At 40.2% G+C, this 15,937-nt stretch overlaps 1 protein-coding gene across 4 annotated transcripts in view; it reads left to right on the top strand.

Annotated features, from left to right (window-relative positions):
• Window positions 1–15,937, top strand: part of LOC126971342 (uncharacterized) — a 42,795-nt gene that overhangs the window by 23,455 nt on the left and 3,403 nt on the right. For all 4 annotated transcript variants that reach the window (XM_050817593.1, XM_050817592.1, XM_050817594.1 and 1 more), the window contains exons 11-20: window positions 870–948; window positions 2,409–2,583; window positions 7,749–7,803; window positions 9,591–9,834; window positions 10,419–10,529; window positions 11,888–12,142; window positions 12,850–12,920; window positions 13,770–13,840; window positions 15,116–15,636; window positions 15,780–15,865. In XM_050817593.1, coding sequence (XP_050673550.1) covers window positions 870–948; window positions 2,409–2,583; window positions 7,749–7,803; window positions 9,591–9,834; window positions 10,419–10,529; window positions 11,888–12,142; window positions 12,850–12,920; window positions 13,770–13,840; window positions 15,116–15,636; window positions 15,780–15,865 — 1,668 coding nt within the window. The remainder of the gene's footprint in view (window positions 1–869; window positions 949–2,408; window positions 2,584–7,748; window positions 7,804–9,590; window positions 9,835–10,418; window positions 10,530–11,887; window positions 12,143–12,849; window positions 12,921–13,769; window positions 13,841–15,115; window positions 15,637–15,779; window positions 15,866–15,937) is intronic.

Here is a 15,937-nt window from a genome sequence, read left to right on the forward strand (position 1 = left end):
GCACTACAATTGCGCTCGTCACCTTGAGACATAAGATGTTAAGTCTCAATTGCCCAATAATTTCACTAGCCACGACGCCCTTCAGACCGAAACACAATGTGGGTTATGATAATAGTATCACATGAGTGTTTTAATACCTATTTATCAACAGTTTCATTCAAGACTATCTACACCCATAATATGAATCCTCTATAAAAGATTCTGAAACAGTTAGCTTACTGCTAATATTAAAAAAGCCAGTTTTAGTAACCATTACATCATCTAAACTAGTTTTGTAATGAAAACGGATGATATAATGTTGTACTGAATTTCATTACAACACTCGTTTGGATGATGTAATGTTTACTAGGACATTGGGTGCTTTAATATTGGCAATAACAATCCTGTTATCCTGGATCCTGTTTTACAATATTTAATAGAGGATTTCAAGCATGGGTGTAGTTAAAGATAATTCAATTCGACTAAATCTATATCCACGAACCTAATGCGTTCAAGCAAAGAAAATTCTAAACAAACTATCTATTCCTTCGATTAAATGTACACACAAAAAAATGTTTCTTTTCTTTTTTTATGGTTAATTTATTGCATCTCAACATTGTGTCACTAACGAGATGGTGAGATATTAATGCCGCAAACGTCAGAAAAGTTTAGGAGCGGAATTCACCCAGTTACTTTTGTGTTACAGTTGTGCGCGCGCATCTTCAAATTTCACTCTCATAATTTTATCATAACGCGCCTAAAGAAGTATAACTTCAATAAATAGGATAATGCTTTGTTAACTAATTTTAGTGTAAATAAAAAAATACTAACAAAACACTTTAGTTATAATTAGAGTATGGACAATGTTAACAGCTGTTATATCGCTACAGACGCACACAGAACGAGTTGGCGGAGGGCGTACAGCGCCGCGTGCTGATGCATGCCTGCCACGACAAGCAGCGCGAACAGGTACGACCTCACGAGCGGCGGGGAGCGATGGCTGGTCATATGTCACTCTCGGAGAAGGCGATTTGAAACAGTGACGCATTACTTTATATCTCGCCATTTACTCAGTGTTTACAATAACAACGAAGCGGTGATCACTTGTATAACTAAGCCATAAGACCCTTATCTTCAAGCCGTCTGAGTTTCGAGTTCTGAATTCCGCGTTAACTGTAACCAACGTGGGCCTATAAAATCGTACACACAGCGACCGCAACGGTCAAAGTTCTATTTTGGTGGAAATCAAGTTCCAGCACGATGGCCAACGATATGGAACATTTTATCGATTCACCTAAGCAGTGGCAAAGATTACCTACTGAAAATTAGACCGGACCGCTTGCAGTGTGACCGAACCCGGAACCCATAGTTCGTAACTCTGACCGCTAAACCGCGCGCAGTGGGGCGGCGCCCTAACATGTTATTTATTTTTTGTCTAGGATCATGTTTACTTTGTCATGTGTCAGCGTGCTAACTAATCAAACTTTAAACATGATCTGTCATTCACCTTACTTAATATATTAATAATACGATTAAGTATCTTGAGAAAGAACAAATAGATTAACTAGGCCAAGAGTTGAACTGCATCGTGATTGTTCAGGATTTAACAAATATCACATTGATCAAGAACAAATGTGATACGTAACTAAAATCATTAGAAACACTTCTGGCGTAATTCTAAATTTTACTATCTACTTTTATTTGGGTTTATTCCAATACTGAAGTAAACCTTAACAATAATTTATATATTGAATATACAGGTCGCTTTTGTACTAACACTCAACTCAAAATGCTAATCTCTGACGTTGTTCACTATAGTTACGCAAATTGAATAAATGAAATCGCACCTGTGCCTTTGGCCCTGGCCAACTTCAAGTCGAAGTAATGCTGCTTTAATTCTTTATACTAACTTATTTCATAAAATTTTCAATAGATAAGAAAGAGATATAATGATTGGAATGAAAGCAATGTGTGTGAGCGTCTCTCAGCTGATATATTGGTTATAAGGTGCTTTGTCACGGCCATTTTAGTGACGTGGCCAATAAACTTTACAAAGGATTTTCGCACTTTTTAAATAGGTAGTTCTATAGTTTGGTTATATTCTTGATAGAAAATAATGCAAGCCCGGTTATTTTAGTTAGTTACGTTCAGGTGATGGTAATTGATACGCCCTACAATGCAGTGCTCACGATTCTTGAGAAACCCAAAAATTCTGAGCGGCACTGCAATAATTGCGCTCGTCACCTTGAGACATAAGATGTTAAGTCTCATTTGCGCAGTAATTTCACTAGCTACTGCGCCCTACACACCGAAACACAGTAATGTTTACATATTACTGCTTCACGGCAGAATTAGGCGCCGTTGTGGTACCCATTATCTAGCCGGCTTGATCTTGATCTTCAGCAGTATGAAGTACGCGAGTGTTACAGAGGTGGCGCTACACGGATGACAAGCAGCTCCGGCACGTGTCTTCGGGTCTGTGCCTCACTTCGCCCGCCGCGGCGCGTGCGCCCGCCGACTTGCAGGCCACGCCCTGTCGCTCCGGCGCACCCGACCAGCGCTGGCTCATCGACTACAACGAAGACAACGGGTTCCGGCTCACAGGTAAGAACACAATAGGCTGTTACGACAAGCATCTCTTTCCCAGCACTGGAGATACAAATCTCTGTAGAAAATTTATTGAAGTAGGCATTACTTTGCGGAAATCCATAATTATACAAATGATTTAAGTTTTCGTAAGTGCTAATTCCGCCAATATTTGTTTTTAAACAATTCGGCACGTGTTTCGCCTCTACACGAGACATCCTCAGGACGTGTTGTCTCGGCAAAATCTGGCACGAGACTACAAAACAAATATTGGCGGAATTAGCACTAAGGAAAACTTAAATCATTTGTATAATCTGTGTAGATTTTAATCTCGACGCAAAGTTTAATCAAAATGAAATCAAAATTTCTTTATTTGTACACAGTCTTTTACAATCACATATGAAACTCTCCTGGTAGATTTAGATAATCTGTGTTAGGAGAGAATCGCTCATTGCAAGTTAAATAAAACAAAATTAAAAACTAAAAGTAAAGAAGTTATTGTCTCTAGTGAATTGGATTATAAAAAAAAAAAACCAGTTATCTAGCCGGCCTGGCAGCACAGGCGATCGCACGCGAAATAAGTCATTAATTTCATTGTGGATCACATTATATTAGCATCATGCTAGCCGCAGGTACTCAGCCGGACGACCACATAAACATGGGAGTTAGGATCTTGTACAAACAATTTATTGTTTTATGATATAAATAAAGTTTATAGTCCTCCTCCTCCCTGCGTCGTAATCCTCAGTACTGAGGGTCGTGACCACCCCTCTGTATCACTTTCTCACGTATGATCGCTCTCCATCTATTCCTGTCTCTGGCGGTGTGAAAGTCATTGTGAACCGTAGAGTCGAGGGCGGAGCGGATCTGATCGGACCATCGTGTTGGACGGCGTCCACGAGGCCTCTTCCCATCTATTTTGCCGACCACAATGAGCCTCTCAAGGTTTCCATCGTCCTTCCTTGCGATGTGACCGAAGTATTCTAAAACTCTGCGCAGACATTCGGAAGACAATCGCGAGGAGATCCTGAGTTCACGCAGTATGGAGAGATTAGATCGAAATGCTGTCCAGGGGATACGGAGCATCTTTCTCCAGCACCACATCTCAAAGGCGTCAATGCGTTTGCGGTCTGCAGCTTTCAGTGTCCAAGTCTCAGCGCCGTACGAAAATATTGAGAAGACTAGCGTCCGTACCAGTTTGGTCTTAGTTTTTACGGAAATGTTGCGATCTCTCCAGATTCTTCCAAGCTGAGACATAGCGCTCTTAGCCATGCCAATTCTCCTGCGTACTTCCCTCTCGCACGAACCATCGTTACTTATGTTGGAACCCAGGTAGATAAAGTTGTCCACCATTTCTAGGCCCAGCGCACCAGTTAGTTCCAACTTCCCAGATCTATCCACCACCATGACTTTGGTCTTGGACCTGTTTATGGGAAGTCCCATCTCACCACTAATCCGCTCCATACGTTCAAGAAGTGCAGCCATTTCTGACTCATTTGCTGCAAGAAGAGTAGTGTCATCGGCGTAGCGCAAGTTGGTGATTTTCACGCCACCAATTGTGATGCCTCCCTCCCAGTTCTCGCAGGTACGTCTCATAATGTGCTCTCCATAGGCGTTGAAGAGAATGGGCGACAAAATGCATCCCTGGCGCACTCCTTGATGAAACTTAAAGGGTTTCGAGGTTGTTTTATCAACTCTTACAACTCCCTGGCTTGAGCCATACAGGGTGCGAAGCAAAGCGACGAGATGATTTGGTACACCAAGCTCTTGCAGAACCCTCCATGAGCAACTCCAATTAACACAGTCGAAAGCCTTACTGTAGTCGACGAAGCACATTAGCACTGGCGTATCAAACTCGTATGCCTTCTCAATGAGCTGCCTGACATTGAGAATCTACTCCCGAGTGCCCTTGCCCTTCACAAAACCAGCTTGCTCCTGCGGAATTTGCCAATCCAGATAGTAGTGGATGCGATTATTGAGAATATGAAGCAAAATTTTGCTGGCATGCGAGATGAGGGATAAGGTTCGATAATTGCCGCAGCTCTTTGTTGACCCTTTCTTATGCAGCGGAAGAATTACGGATTCCGACCAGTCCCGCGGCCAATCACCGTTTTGCCAGACGTGTGAACAAATATTGTATAGTGTCTCTTCACCCAGGTCACCCATAGCTTTAAGCACTTCTGCTGTTATTTGGTCGCTTCCTGGTGCCTTCCTATTCTTGAGAGACTGTAGAGAATTAGATATCTCGGAACCAAGAATCATGGGCTCCAGTGCCAGGTGCCTCCAAACCGGGGTAACTTCGGGCGTTGAGTGGGGATCTGTGTATAACTGCTCACAGTAGGTACGCCATCTTTCAGCAATGTGGTCGAGCTCGTGTAGTACAGTGCCGTCGGCATCTTCGATAATCCACGATTTAGCTTTGAACTGCTTGGAAAGGACTCTAACCTTCCTGAAAAGGTCTGCAGTTTGTAGCTTGTTCGAATGTTTCTCAATGTCGCTGCAGATGCCCTCAATGAAGTTGTTCTTGTCGCGGCGACAACTGGCCTGGATAGCTCTGCTAAGCCCGGAGTATTCGGTCATTACTTCATGATCTTGCAGACCCCTAGTTTTTAAATGTTTCCTGCGTTGAATGAGCTCCCATGAACAATCGGAGATCCAGCATCCTCTCTTCCGCTCCGGCATTTTGCGCTTTGAGATCTGGTCCAGTGCATCGTTGATATGACCTTTAAAATGTTTCCACTGAGTATCGGCGTTAGCGTGTTCATGCGCTGGGTCATCCCTTAGTTTGGCCTCTAACGCCTCCCGGAAGAAAGGTCGCTCAGAAGGATGCAGGCTTCTGGGTTTTGGCGATTGGCGTCTAGGCGATTGGCGTCTAGGCGCCTTTAAGCGGAGCGAGAAATTGGTCACGAGTAGGTTATGGTCAGAGCCGCACTCTGCGCCGGGATAGGTTTTCACATTCGAAACTGCGGATCTCCAGCGGGTATCTAGAATGATATAGTCGATTTGATTTCTGTGCCTATCGCCTGGAGATCTCCATGTGTATATACGTCTTGGGTGATGTTGAAAATACGTGTTCATAATACTGAGATTTCTGGCTGTACAGAACTCGATCAGTTTTTCACCCCGTTCATTTCTAATGCCAAGTCCAAATTTTCCAACTGTGCTTCTGATATGGTCATCCGCAAGTGTACTACCGACTTTGGCATTCCAGTCACCAAGGATCATTTTAATTTCCCGACCAGGAATTGAATTCAGCGTTTCCTCCAGTTTCCCATAAAAGTCGTCAATTACCTCATCTTGAGCTTGTGCCGTCGGCGCGTATATTTGTATAATATTCAGCACACACGGTTTGGTGTTCAGCTTCATTGTCAGGATTCTATCCGACACCGGGTTATAACCGAGGACATACTTATTCATGTGTGGCGGCAATATGATTCCGACGCCGTTTCTACTCGAATCTTCACAGCCCGAGAAGTACATGGTGTTCCCCGCCGTATTGTTGTAGTGGCCATTACCACGCATGTTAGTTTCAGCAACGCCCAGTATGGAGATGTTAAGTGATTTCTTTTCCACGATGGCCAGTTTGCCCGCCATTAGCAGACCTTGGACGTTCCAAGTGCCAATGCGACGATGGGTTCGAATTGAGGTCTTCTCGATATTATATGTTTTGACACCGACAGTAGCATTTCCCTCCTTTGAAGCCTGTCGACTCACCCCAGGGGAAGCTTCGGTCGTCAATTTCACACCATCCAGCCCGGGTACTGGGTGGCGCCGATGGTTAGTCGGGTCGCCAAACATACTCACTTTTTCTGTTTCTGATTCCATAAGGGGGGTTTTCATGGGAAAATAAGCGCGGTGGGCTCCCACATCCTTCCACGTCAGTCTTTTAGAGGGTATTTAGATCCTCACGGTCACTGGTTACCGCCCCATGGGCTCAATGTCCACACAGGGATGTCGGGTTAGTTACCACCGCCCGATACTCGGTGTTGACTGTTTTACAGGATGGGTAGGTCTCCTCCACACCAACCCTCCTCCTTTCTCATTCGGGCTTGGGACCGACAACGGCGGAGTTGATAGTAACAATGTACAATACATCAAAATGATGTTTTAATTTTACATTTTTATTTATTTAATTATTTATTTATTAATAAAAACAAATTTTTTAAAGCAATAAAAACCACTTTTGCTAAATAAGTCTACACCAACAGAGTTAAATTAACAAAATATGTATAATACTACTATAATCTTACAAATAAAAATAAAAGAAATTGGTACAAATAATTGTTAAATTATCATCGCCTCCCACATTTTCCTGCAATATCAAAACAAGGGCGTAGCCGGTCCTTTGGGAAGGTGTACGTAATTTTTTTGAAGGTACCTATGGTGTATCGTCCTGGAAACACCCCGCAAGCAAACTTCTTCCATCAAATTATTACATATATTCCACACTTTAAAATTTATCACATGGGGCCACTTCTTCCATTGTGAAAATACGTGACAAAGTAAAGACAATCACTTAAATGTGCTCGCTTAGTTGTAAAGTAAATGACGGTCTCGAAACCTATTTACAAGCTTGCACGTGCGAGCGAGATGACTGTATGATTCTCAGCTGGAGCGTTGGTGACTGCCGTGTTATGTCTGTGTTTATACTTTTGTATGTAGTGTTGTGAATCTGTTTTGTTTTTGTATGAGATTTTCCTGTGCCGATTCTTCTTTCTCAGAGCGCCATTTGTTTCCAAAGCGGTAGTAGTAGTAGTATTAGAAATGGCATCAAAAATAATTCTAAAAGAATCAATTTTGAGAAAATAAATGCCTTATTTATCCCTTTTATTGTGGTTTTAAATTTTTATTAGCTCGTCAAAGTCAAGATAGGTGGTAAAATATAACAATGACTCAAGCGTCCATCTTTGACTGACGATCGTCACCTATACGTACATATTTATAATATTGTATTTTATACACAAATAAAATTTGAAAACATAATTTTATGAACGATGCGGGACTCGAACCCACGACCTCTGGCGTTCCGTGCCAGTGCTCTGCCAACTGAGCTAACCGTTCGAGTGACGTATCCTCATAAAATCTTGTATTCTTTGTTCAACTCTCATTTATTGTGTGTATTAATCCTATAAGTGAGGGTTATCACTTTAAACACATAACAAATTGATTGTATTTTATTTCAGACAACGAAGTGATGAGTGAACAGGAACTGAGGCTACAGAAGCTCAGGGGCCAGCGGTGAGTCGCCTCTTGTTTTTATTTTATTTATTTAAACTTTAATAAAACGTCGTGAGCCAATCACAATATAAAGGTATTGTCAAAGATAAATGCGAACCGATGCGGATACGTTAAACTACAAAGTAGGCACAAACCGAAAGCGAAGCGTTTCGGGACGCGACTCGTGTCAAAGTTTTGTAATTAAACACAGCCAATTCGCTTGGTTCTTTCACCGTGTCTCGCATTCGCTCTCTGTTTGACGTCGTGTATACAATGCCAGATAATACTAACCTATCTCGATCACGCCTTGCTTCGCGCTTTTGTTTTGTTCTGGTGTGATACGCCTTTCGCTTCGCCACGTATTCGGGTTGCTTTCGTTTTTCTATGTGACTAATCTAGTAGTAGCACATAGAAAAGTAGAAACTACGGCCATCCAACCAATAAATATTTCTTCTCGTTCTTTCTTTTGAAAGAAAAAAAAGTTTATTCATGACGATATAGAACAATAAAATATAAAACAAAATTGAGAAATATTATTTTCTATACGTCATAAAGTGGTCCCAACTCAGCATATTTGCTGGTTTGTAAACCAGCGCTGGTCTTTCGTTGGGCCATTTGGTGACATCGCCTAAAAGATAGTTATATAGTAACTAATGTGTAGACTGAGTAAACAAGATAATCTATTAGATTGTCAATTTCTGAAGTTCTGACTGACAAGTTGACAACTCTGTCAAATGTCAATCTGAGTTCGAAACATTAAAGTAATAACATGTGATCACAGATCAGTTTACAATTTACATTATTTATTCATTATTGTTCGTATTTGAGTGAAACAAAAAAATATGCATAAAAATATTAACTAATTAAAAGTAACCGGCTATATATAAGTAAACACGACTAAAGTACGGTACCTACTCATAATTGCACTACTTAAATATGGGTTAATGTTAATGGACAGAGATATAAAATAAAACTTTACCTGACATAGATAATGGAGAAGACACTCTTGGTGAGTATTCTTGCACCTTGTATTATATTATTAAATAGAAAATACTAAGCAATATACTTTTATAAGATACTGGTTTCATGTCTCAGTTTCAAGCCTCCTCGCTCTGCCAAGTCTCACTGTCAACCTTACAAAAGGCTAATGTTGTCAATTGAATGTAAAATAATGTCAAAAAATGTAATAATAATTTTTATAATAATTATATAGTCTGTAAGCATCTGTTTCGTAATATGTATGATATTGTATTATTCTTAGAGAGTTTATACGTCTAGATAGAGTCTTTTGCTATTAGACAACCGATAAAAACAAGCCAGAAATATTAGTTTAGTGTGCGTTACAAGCTACGTCTTACACTCGCGCGTATGACACTTTGTGTTAGTGTGCGTGAATTGCTATATATAGAGGTTAGTTGTAAATTATATTTATTTCGACCTTTTCACAGCTGCCGTAGTCTATCTAGACGTACAAAATGATCATTTTTTTATGAAAATGTTCAGCTGATGGTAATTGATACGCCTTGCCCATTACAATGCAGTGTCGCTCAGTCATTCTTGAAAAACCCAAAAATTCTAAGTGGCACTACAATTGCGCTCGTCACCTTGAGACATGAGATGTTAAGTCTCATTTGCCCAGTAATTTCACTAGCTACGGCGCCCTTCATGCGTAAACACAGTAATATTTACACATTACTGCTTCACTGCAGAAATAGACGCCGTTGTGGTCGCCATAATCTAGCCTGCATCCTGTGCGAAGGAGTCTATCTAGACGTATAAATGATCTATTATTATTAATAACGGTGCAGGCGAATCTCCCGCTCGCTGCTGTCGTACGAGAACGGTACGGCCGCGCGGCGCTCACGGAAGCACAAGCGCAAGAAACGGCGCAACAAGAAGAAGAAGGACAAATTCATCGTGCGGCTGGAGCGCACCGTGAACCACACTCGGCAGCACCTGGAGGCCGACCTGTACTGCCGCCACCGCCGGCTGCTGCCCAACGACTCCTTCGTGCGGGACCTGGTGGCTATGCTCAACGACCGAGACATCAAGGTCCACCAGACACAAATAGCATAAAGAGAGAGAGCCTTTATTCATCTGCCCATATTCTATTTTGCGGTCTTAACAATCAAATTAATACAATTTTATGGTTATTGCTGCAAGTAGTACATACAGTTGTCAGGCATTAAAAATGATCTGTTTAAATGAAAACTGGATGTGTGGCGGTCCTCCACAGTGCGGTTTTCAAGGAGCTTTCTTCCACGTCAAAGCTGTGGAATGAGCTTCCTTGTGCGGTGTTTTCGGGACGATACGACATGGGTACCTTCAAAAAAAGCGCGTACAACTTCCTTAAACCGGCCGGCAACGCTCCTGTGATTCCTCTGGTGTTGAAAGAGAATGTAGGCGGCGTTGATCACTTAACACCAGGTGACCCGTAGTTTTTCCTCATTTTAAATAAGTTAACTTGTATGCTTTAAGTTGCAGAATGAATTATTTCTTTCTTTCGTTTCCATAAAATAAAATAAAACTGAACTGAGTTTAGTTGAGGAAAGCAGCACGGGCATGATCGTTGGCGCTTCTGTTTAATAACATACAAATGTGTTGATTGTAATATTATTTTTGTGTTGACGGAACAGGTGATCAACAACGGCCGCGTGTTCGACAGGCACAAGGTGTACGAGCTGGAAAAGCTACCGCATTCCCCCGCCCCTGTTGAATCCGCACCCGCTGCCGTAGTCCACCACGCGGTCAGTATGTCGGGGAGCAAGGAGGAAGGGTTCCAAATCTTTTGGAAAGACTTTAATAATTAAATACTTCTGTGGCCTTTCAGAGGAGTAGCAGAGACTAAAAACCTCGCAATAGACTCTCTCGTAGTCAATACTACGGTCCATGCATGGGCAGCCAGTCTTCTACCATAAACATGAACCATTTCATGCAAGATGTCTTACTCTTGGTATACTTGATTATCAAGATATCACCGATATAAAAACTACTTCGGCCTCCGATACGACTGGGGTACTTTCATAGACGTTAAATCGCTCTAGTATATTGTGAACTTAGAGTAATGATCGGTCACCGCTGAGCTACAACTAGATGACACACCTGACTATATCTGCGTTAATTAATACTACGCCCGTAGGCGTACTCGAGCCAGTCTCGTGTGGTCTCGTGGCGAACAATGTGTGACGTTGACGTATTATGTTCTGTCAAACCTTGCTAATAATTGAAACTAAAATACCGGGCTGTGTAGTAAAACTTTGTAAAAATAATACTAGAGGAAATAAGAAAGACACTGGGATCACATAACATCCGTAAGTATTTTGTGTTTTATTGATTTCAATGTAAAATAACACGAAGCGTATATCTAAAATATAAAATTCTCATGTCGCGGTGTTTGTAGTTAAACTCCTTCGAAACGGCTTGACCGATTCTCATGAAATTTTGAGTGCATATTGGGTAGGTCTGAGTATCGGACAAAATCTATTTTTCATCCCATTAAATGTTAGGGGTGGTCCACACCAAATTTGTTTTTAAATTTGTATGTTTATGAGTCAGCATTAAAAATACATACAACTTCAAATTTTCAACCATCTACGATCAACAGTTACTTTTGTACCGCGATTTAAATATCGGCAATACAACGTTTGCTGGGTCAGCTAGTAAGTTATAAAATTTGAAATATGCCGATTGAGTGATCAAGATGCCACGCACAACCAGCATCTTTACAAATAGCCAATACACACTACGATATAAAAATTGCTGCAGTAAAAAAGCTGTTGTTCTTAGGTAGTGTGGTATGTAGTTGCAGCGCAGCGGAGACCAATCATTAATCTAAGAGTGTGAAGAAATATCTTTATTCGAGATATTTTATTTACAATTAAAACGACAAGTAACTATGGTCACCGGGACGTCCAGAATATTACAGAGCATTGTATGCCAAGTAGTTTCCATTTGTTATATGACAAGTAGCGATACCATAGTAACGTTATTATAACCAGCCAAAAAGACTTTGTTATAAATGGCGCCGTCAAAATCATCTTGTAATGAAATGTTTATATTGCAATTGTTAAGACTGCTTGTTACTTAAATGTTAATCTCATTTCAGCCTACACATGTGCTACAGCCGAAGAAACGCAAAGAGAAGAAGCGTGTAAAAGTGAACACTATGAGCGCTCCGCCCGCACTGGAGCACAGCCCGGTGAACCCTATTCATTCCGTGAACCCGATCGACTCCATCAAGCCACTGGACGAGGAACCCGCTGACACCGCGTTCCGGAACTTCCCGCCCGCAGAAAAGAAGATTATCATCGAGGACTTTGTGGAGATCAAACCCAATACGAGGCCACCCGGCCGGCCCAAGGTGATTCTCGCTGGGAGACCACCAACTGGTTGTATTATAAAATTCGCCTTTTTTTAACCTTGGCTGGTTGTTATAAGTTAAAACCAGAACTGAAAATATTTCACACACACACTCACGCACGACAGTTTCCCGTCGGGGTAGGCAGAGACTACAAAACGCCACTTCTTCTTCTTCTATCCTTAGAAACCTCACGCACTTCCTCTACATTCATTACTCTTTTCATGCGCGCTCGACAATTCCGGGTGCTTCGGACCTTTCCTTTTCTCAAAATGTCCCCAATTTGGTGGACGAATGATCTAAGAGGTCACCCGTGACCGACTTGCCCACACACACTTGCCTTATATATTTGATGCGTCATTCTTGCTTCACTTACTCCACGTGAAAATATTTCAATCTACTATAAATGGGTATGTGAGTTTATATATTTTTATTTATTACGATTTTTAACGAAATTTACCCTAAAAAAGTTCGTATGAGCGATACATGACTTTAATTCGGACGAGCTAATCATAATCTTGTTTATCGAGCGAGTTGAGCAACTTATAACGCACGCCCAATGAACTCTCGGATAATAATAAAATTCACACTTGAAATTCAGTTCAATTGTAAAACAAACTTTCACAATACTTCAATTTAATTTCAATATGTTGCTTTTAAATATGCATCAATTTGTGATTTAATCATAAAATCTGTCCTGTCTGTTGCAGCACAAACGTCGGCGTGTCCGTCCACGTGACCAGGAGCGAACTACGCCCCCAGCCCCGCCCACCTCGCGACGGTAACCAATCATTATGATTATTTATTATTAGATACAGCATGGCATTGCAGATATCAGGTATTTACATGATACAGATATTTAATTAAACATTTTATTTTATTGCTAACAATAATCTAGTCAAAATCGACCAGTGCCATTTGGCACTAGATTTTCATATACACCAAAATCGGAAGTGCCGTTTGGCACACTACGCCCTGAACAAGTTCTGACTCTCATTTTGTTTATTTAGCATGATCTTGTAGCTTGTTTCAATAGTTTTCTTATATTTTCTCTCATATCATCTTAATTATAAGCAATTTATTAATGCACGTAAAATAAATGCGCTTAAATAGACGCCGCGCGCGCGGCATGATAGCGCGGGAGCACTTGCCGATTGTGGAAGGACTTTTAAATATATATAAGAATAGTATTATATTATTGCTCGTATATATATATATTGTCCCCAGACCTAATTATAGATTAAGTAATTATAGGCCTTTTTATGTAATTAATAGGACTAATTTGGGTCAAAACGGCTTGCTTTGCAGGTCGCGGACACAACAAGTGTCAAGCTCCTAATTTAGATATTTTTCTAATTCTATAACTAAATTTAAAAGTATTTGTATGTAATTTTCGTAATAATTATCAGTCTTCAATATTTTTATTAATATTTAATCCGTATCCATACCGAACGATATTGTTTTAACGTAAGCTGTGTTTGCCTGTAATTGGGTCTGCATCTCTATTAATAAACCTGTTGACAACCCTTAAAAATAAATAAATATAAATGTATATACCCCTGTCCTATTTCCCCTTAGTGTTCTTTTTACATATCGGGAACTATACTTAATATACCAAATATATTTCCAGATCGGATGCGATGAAACCCTCGGATGAGTCCCTGGTGGACGAGGTGGAAACCAACCTGTTCGGAGATTCTGGTGAGTTGCGAGCGAGGCGCCGCCACTGACACGCCGACGAAATATTTATTATTATATATATTACATTTGTTATTAAAACGATAATAATGCTAAAATATTCAGATAATTATAAAAAAAAAATATTATATATTTGTACTTTTTATAAAATTATTGGAATTGATTTATATGATATTAATAATTTTTTCAATTTATTCAATAAATAATTTAATTTTGCGCTAGTTAAAATTAGTTAGTTTTACAGTATCATGTCTTATGGCGTACTTCTATGGGAAAATAGAGTCGATATTAATGGGATTTGTGTGTTGCAGAAGAAGAGTATTGTCTTAGAAAATCATTAAGAGAGAGCATTAAATCATTAATTGAGCTTCCTTGTGCGGTGTTTCCGGGACGATACGACATGGGTACCTTCAAAAAAAGTGCGTACACCTTCCTTAAAGGCCGGCTCTTGTGATTCCTCTGGCGTTGCAAGAGAATGTGGGAGAGGAAAAGAGAAATATTTAAGGACTATGGGCACCACATTCTTCTTTTTAGTTTTCTTGAGAGTGCTTATATTGCTTATTCCACTCTTTATGGCTATGTCATTATGTACAACAATAAGTGTTTTATAAGTTAAGAAGACCTATAAAAAAGACCCGTAAAAATAGTATTCACAGTCGCGTAATATTGGTAAAACACTTATTATCTCTCCAATAAAGTTGACTTGATTTATAGAACCAGGAACCCTTCTATAAACCAAGTTTCTGATACGTAAAAAAGCGGCGAAGTGCGTGCGTGAAGGGTTCCTTAACAGCAAGTAACATCAATCTATTCGTTTCCAGTTTAACTCGCTGTTAATTTCTCTTGTCTCGCGTGAAAAAGCAGTGATAATACCTACCCCCATGTTTACACAAAAATTGGTAAATTGATACGTTTTGTTATCCGTGAAATGATACCATTATATACCATAGAAGAATATGTATTAGTAAACTAAGGTTTAACAAACGATTATTCCACAAAAAAATCTATGGAACGTTGGATAGTCTTAAAACATTTTGTAGCGTTAAAGCTTCGATAGTAAGCGTTTTGTTATGAATATGTGTAAATATATCACAAATTATTGTGAACGAAATAAATGACCATTATAAGCAGCTTACATCTTCATCATGTCTTAGGCAGGATCTTCTGATAATAGCAGTGACGCAGTATATAAAGACCATACATTTATAGGTACATGTTATAAGGACCACGATACGCAGGCTCGAAATATATTTGATTACATATAATGTTTATTTTCAGCGGAGCCATCGAAGCCCAACAAAATACCGATAGTGTTGGAACGTAGACAATCTCCGCGAAAACAACACAAAAGTGACCACGACAAAGTGGACGTACGACCAGAAGCTACCAGCATTGAGAACCACGACGACAATCAGAAAGTCGTTCACTACAAATACGACTTTGATAACAACCATCAAGACAATCTAGTTAGAGAAGACATTCATGACAACAAGAATCGCCAGAAAGACAACGCTCACGACAGACATACAGATTATGTTGCTGATAAGATTAACGAGAAAGTTGATAATAAACTAGTTAACTACGACCACGTATATAAGGATTACGACAAAGATAATTACAATTACGACAAAGCTGATAATGAATACCATAAGGATATCAATTATGAGTTTAATGATAGAAAGGTGAAGGATACCAACAGAGTGGATGTTGAGGACAAGAGTACGTTCGTGGATGTGGATGAAGCTGCCGTCAACACGCACGACGCGCGCCCGCGAGCTGTCGACGAGGTAGCCGATAAGGTACCTTACAATCTAATTATTAACATAACACCTAAATTTTAAGTAAAACAATTGTACTCTTGTAAAAAAATCTTGCTTACAGTAGTAAATGCGTCTGCAGCAATACTATTCTGGACTATCTAACTCTATCGTGTGTGTTGTAGCCAGTGCGCGTGGTGCTGCGATCTAACTTGACCTTCAACCTGGGCGACGAGTTCTTCAACTGGAAGCGAGCGGCCGACGACGTCGCGTGAGTGTTGCTGATATGTTTATTTCAATGTATGGTCCGTGAGAGATAATTCATAATAAAAATTACTTTTCA

The sequence above is a fragment of the Leptidea sinapis genome, chromosome 23 (genome assembly GCF_905404315.1).
Source record: "Leptidea sinapis chromosome 23, ilLepSina1.1, whole genome shotgun sequence".
Lineage (NCBI taxonomy): Eukaryota > Metazoa > Arthropoda > Insecta > Lepidoptera > Pieridae > Leptidea > Leptidea sinapis.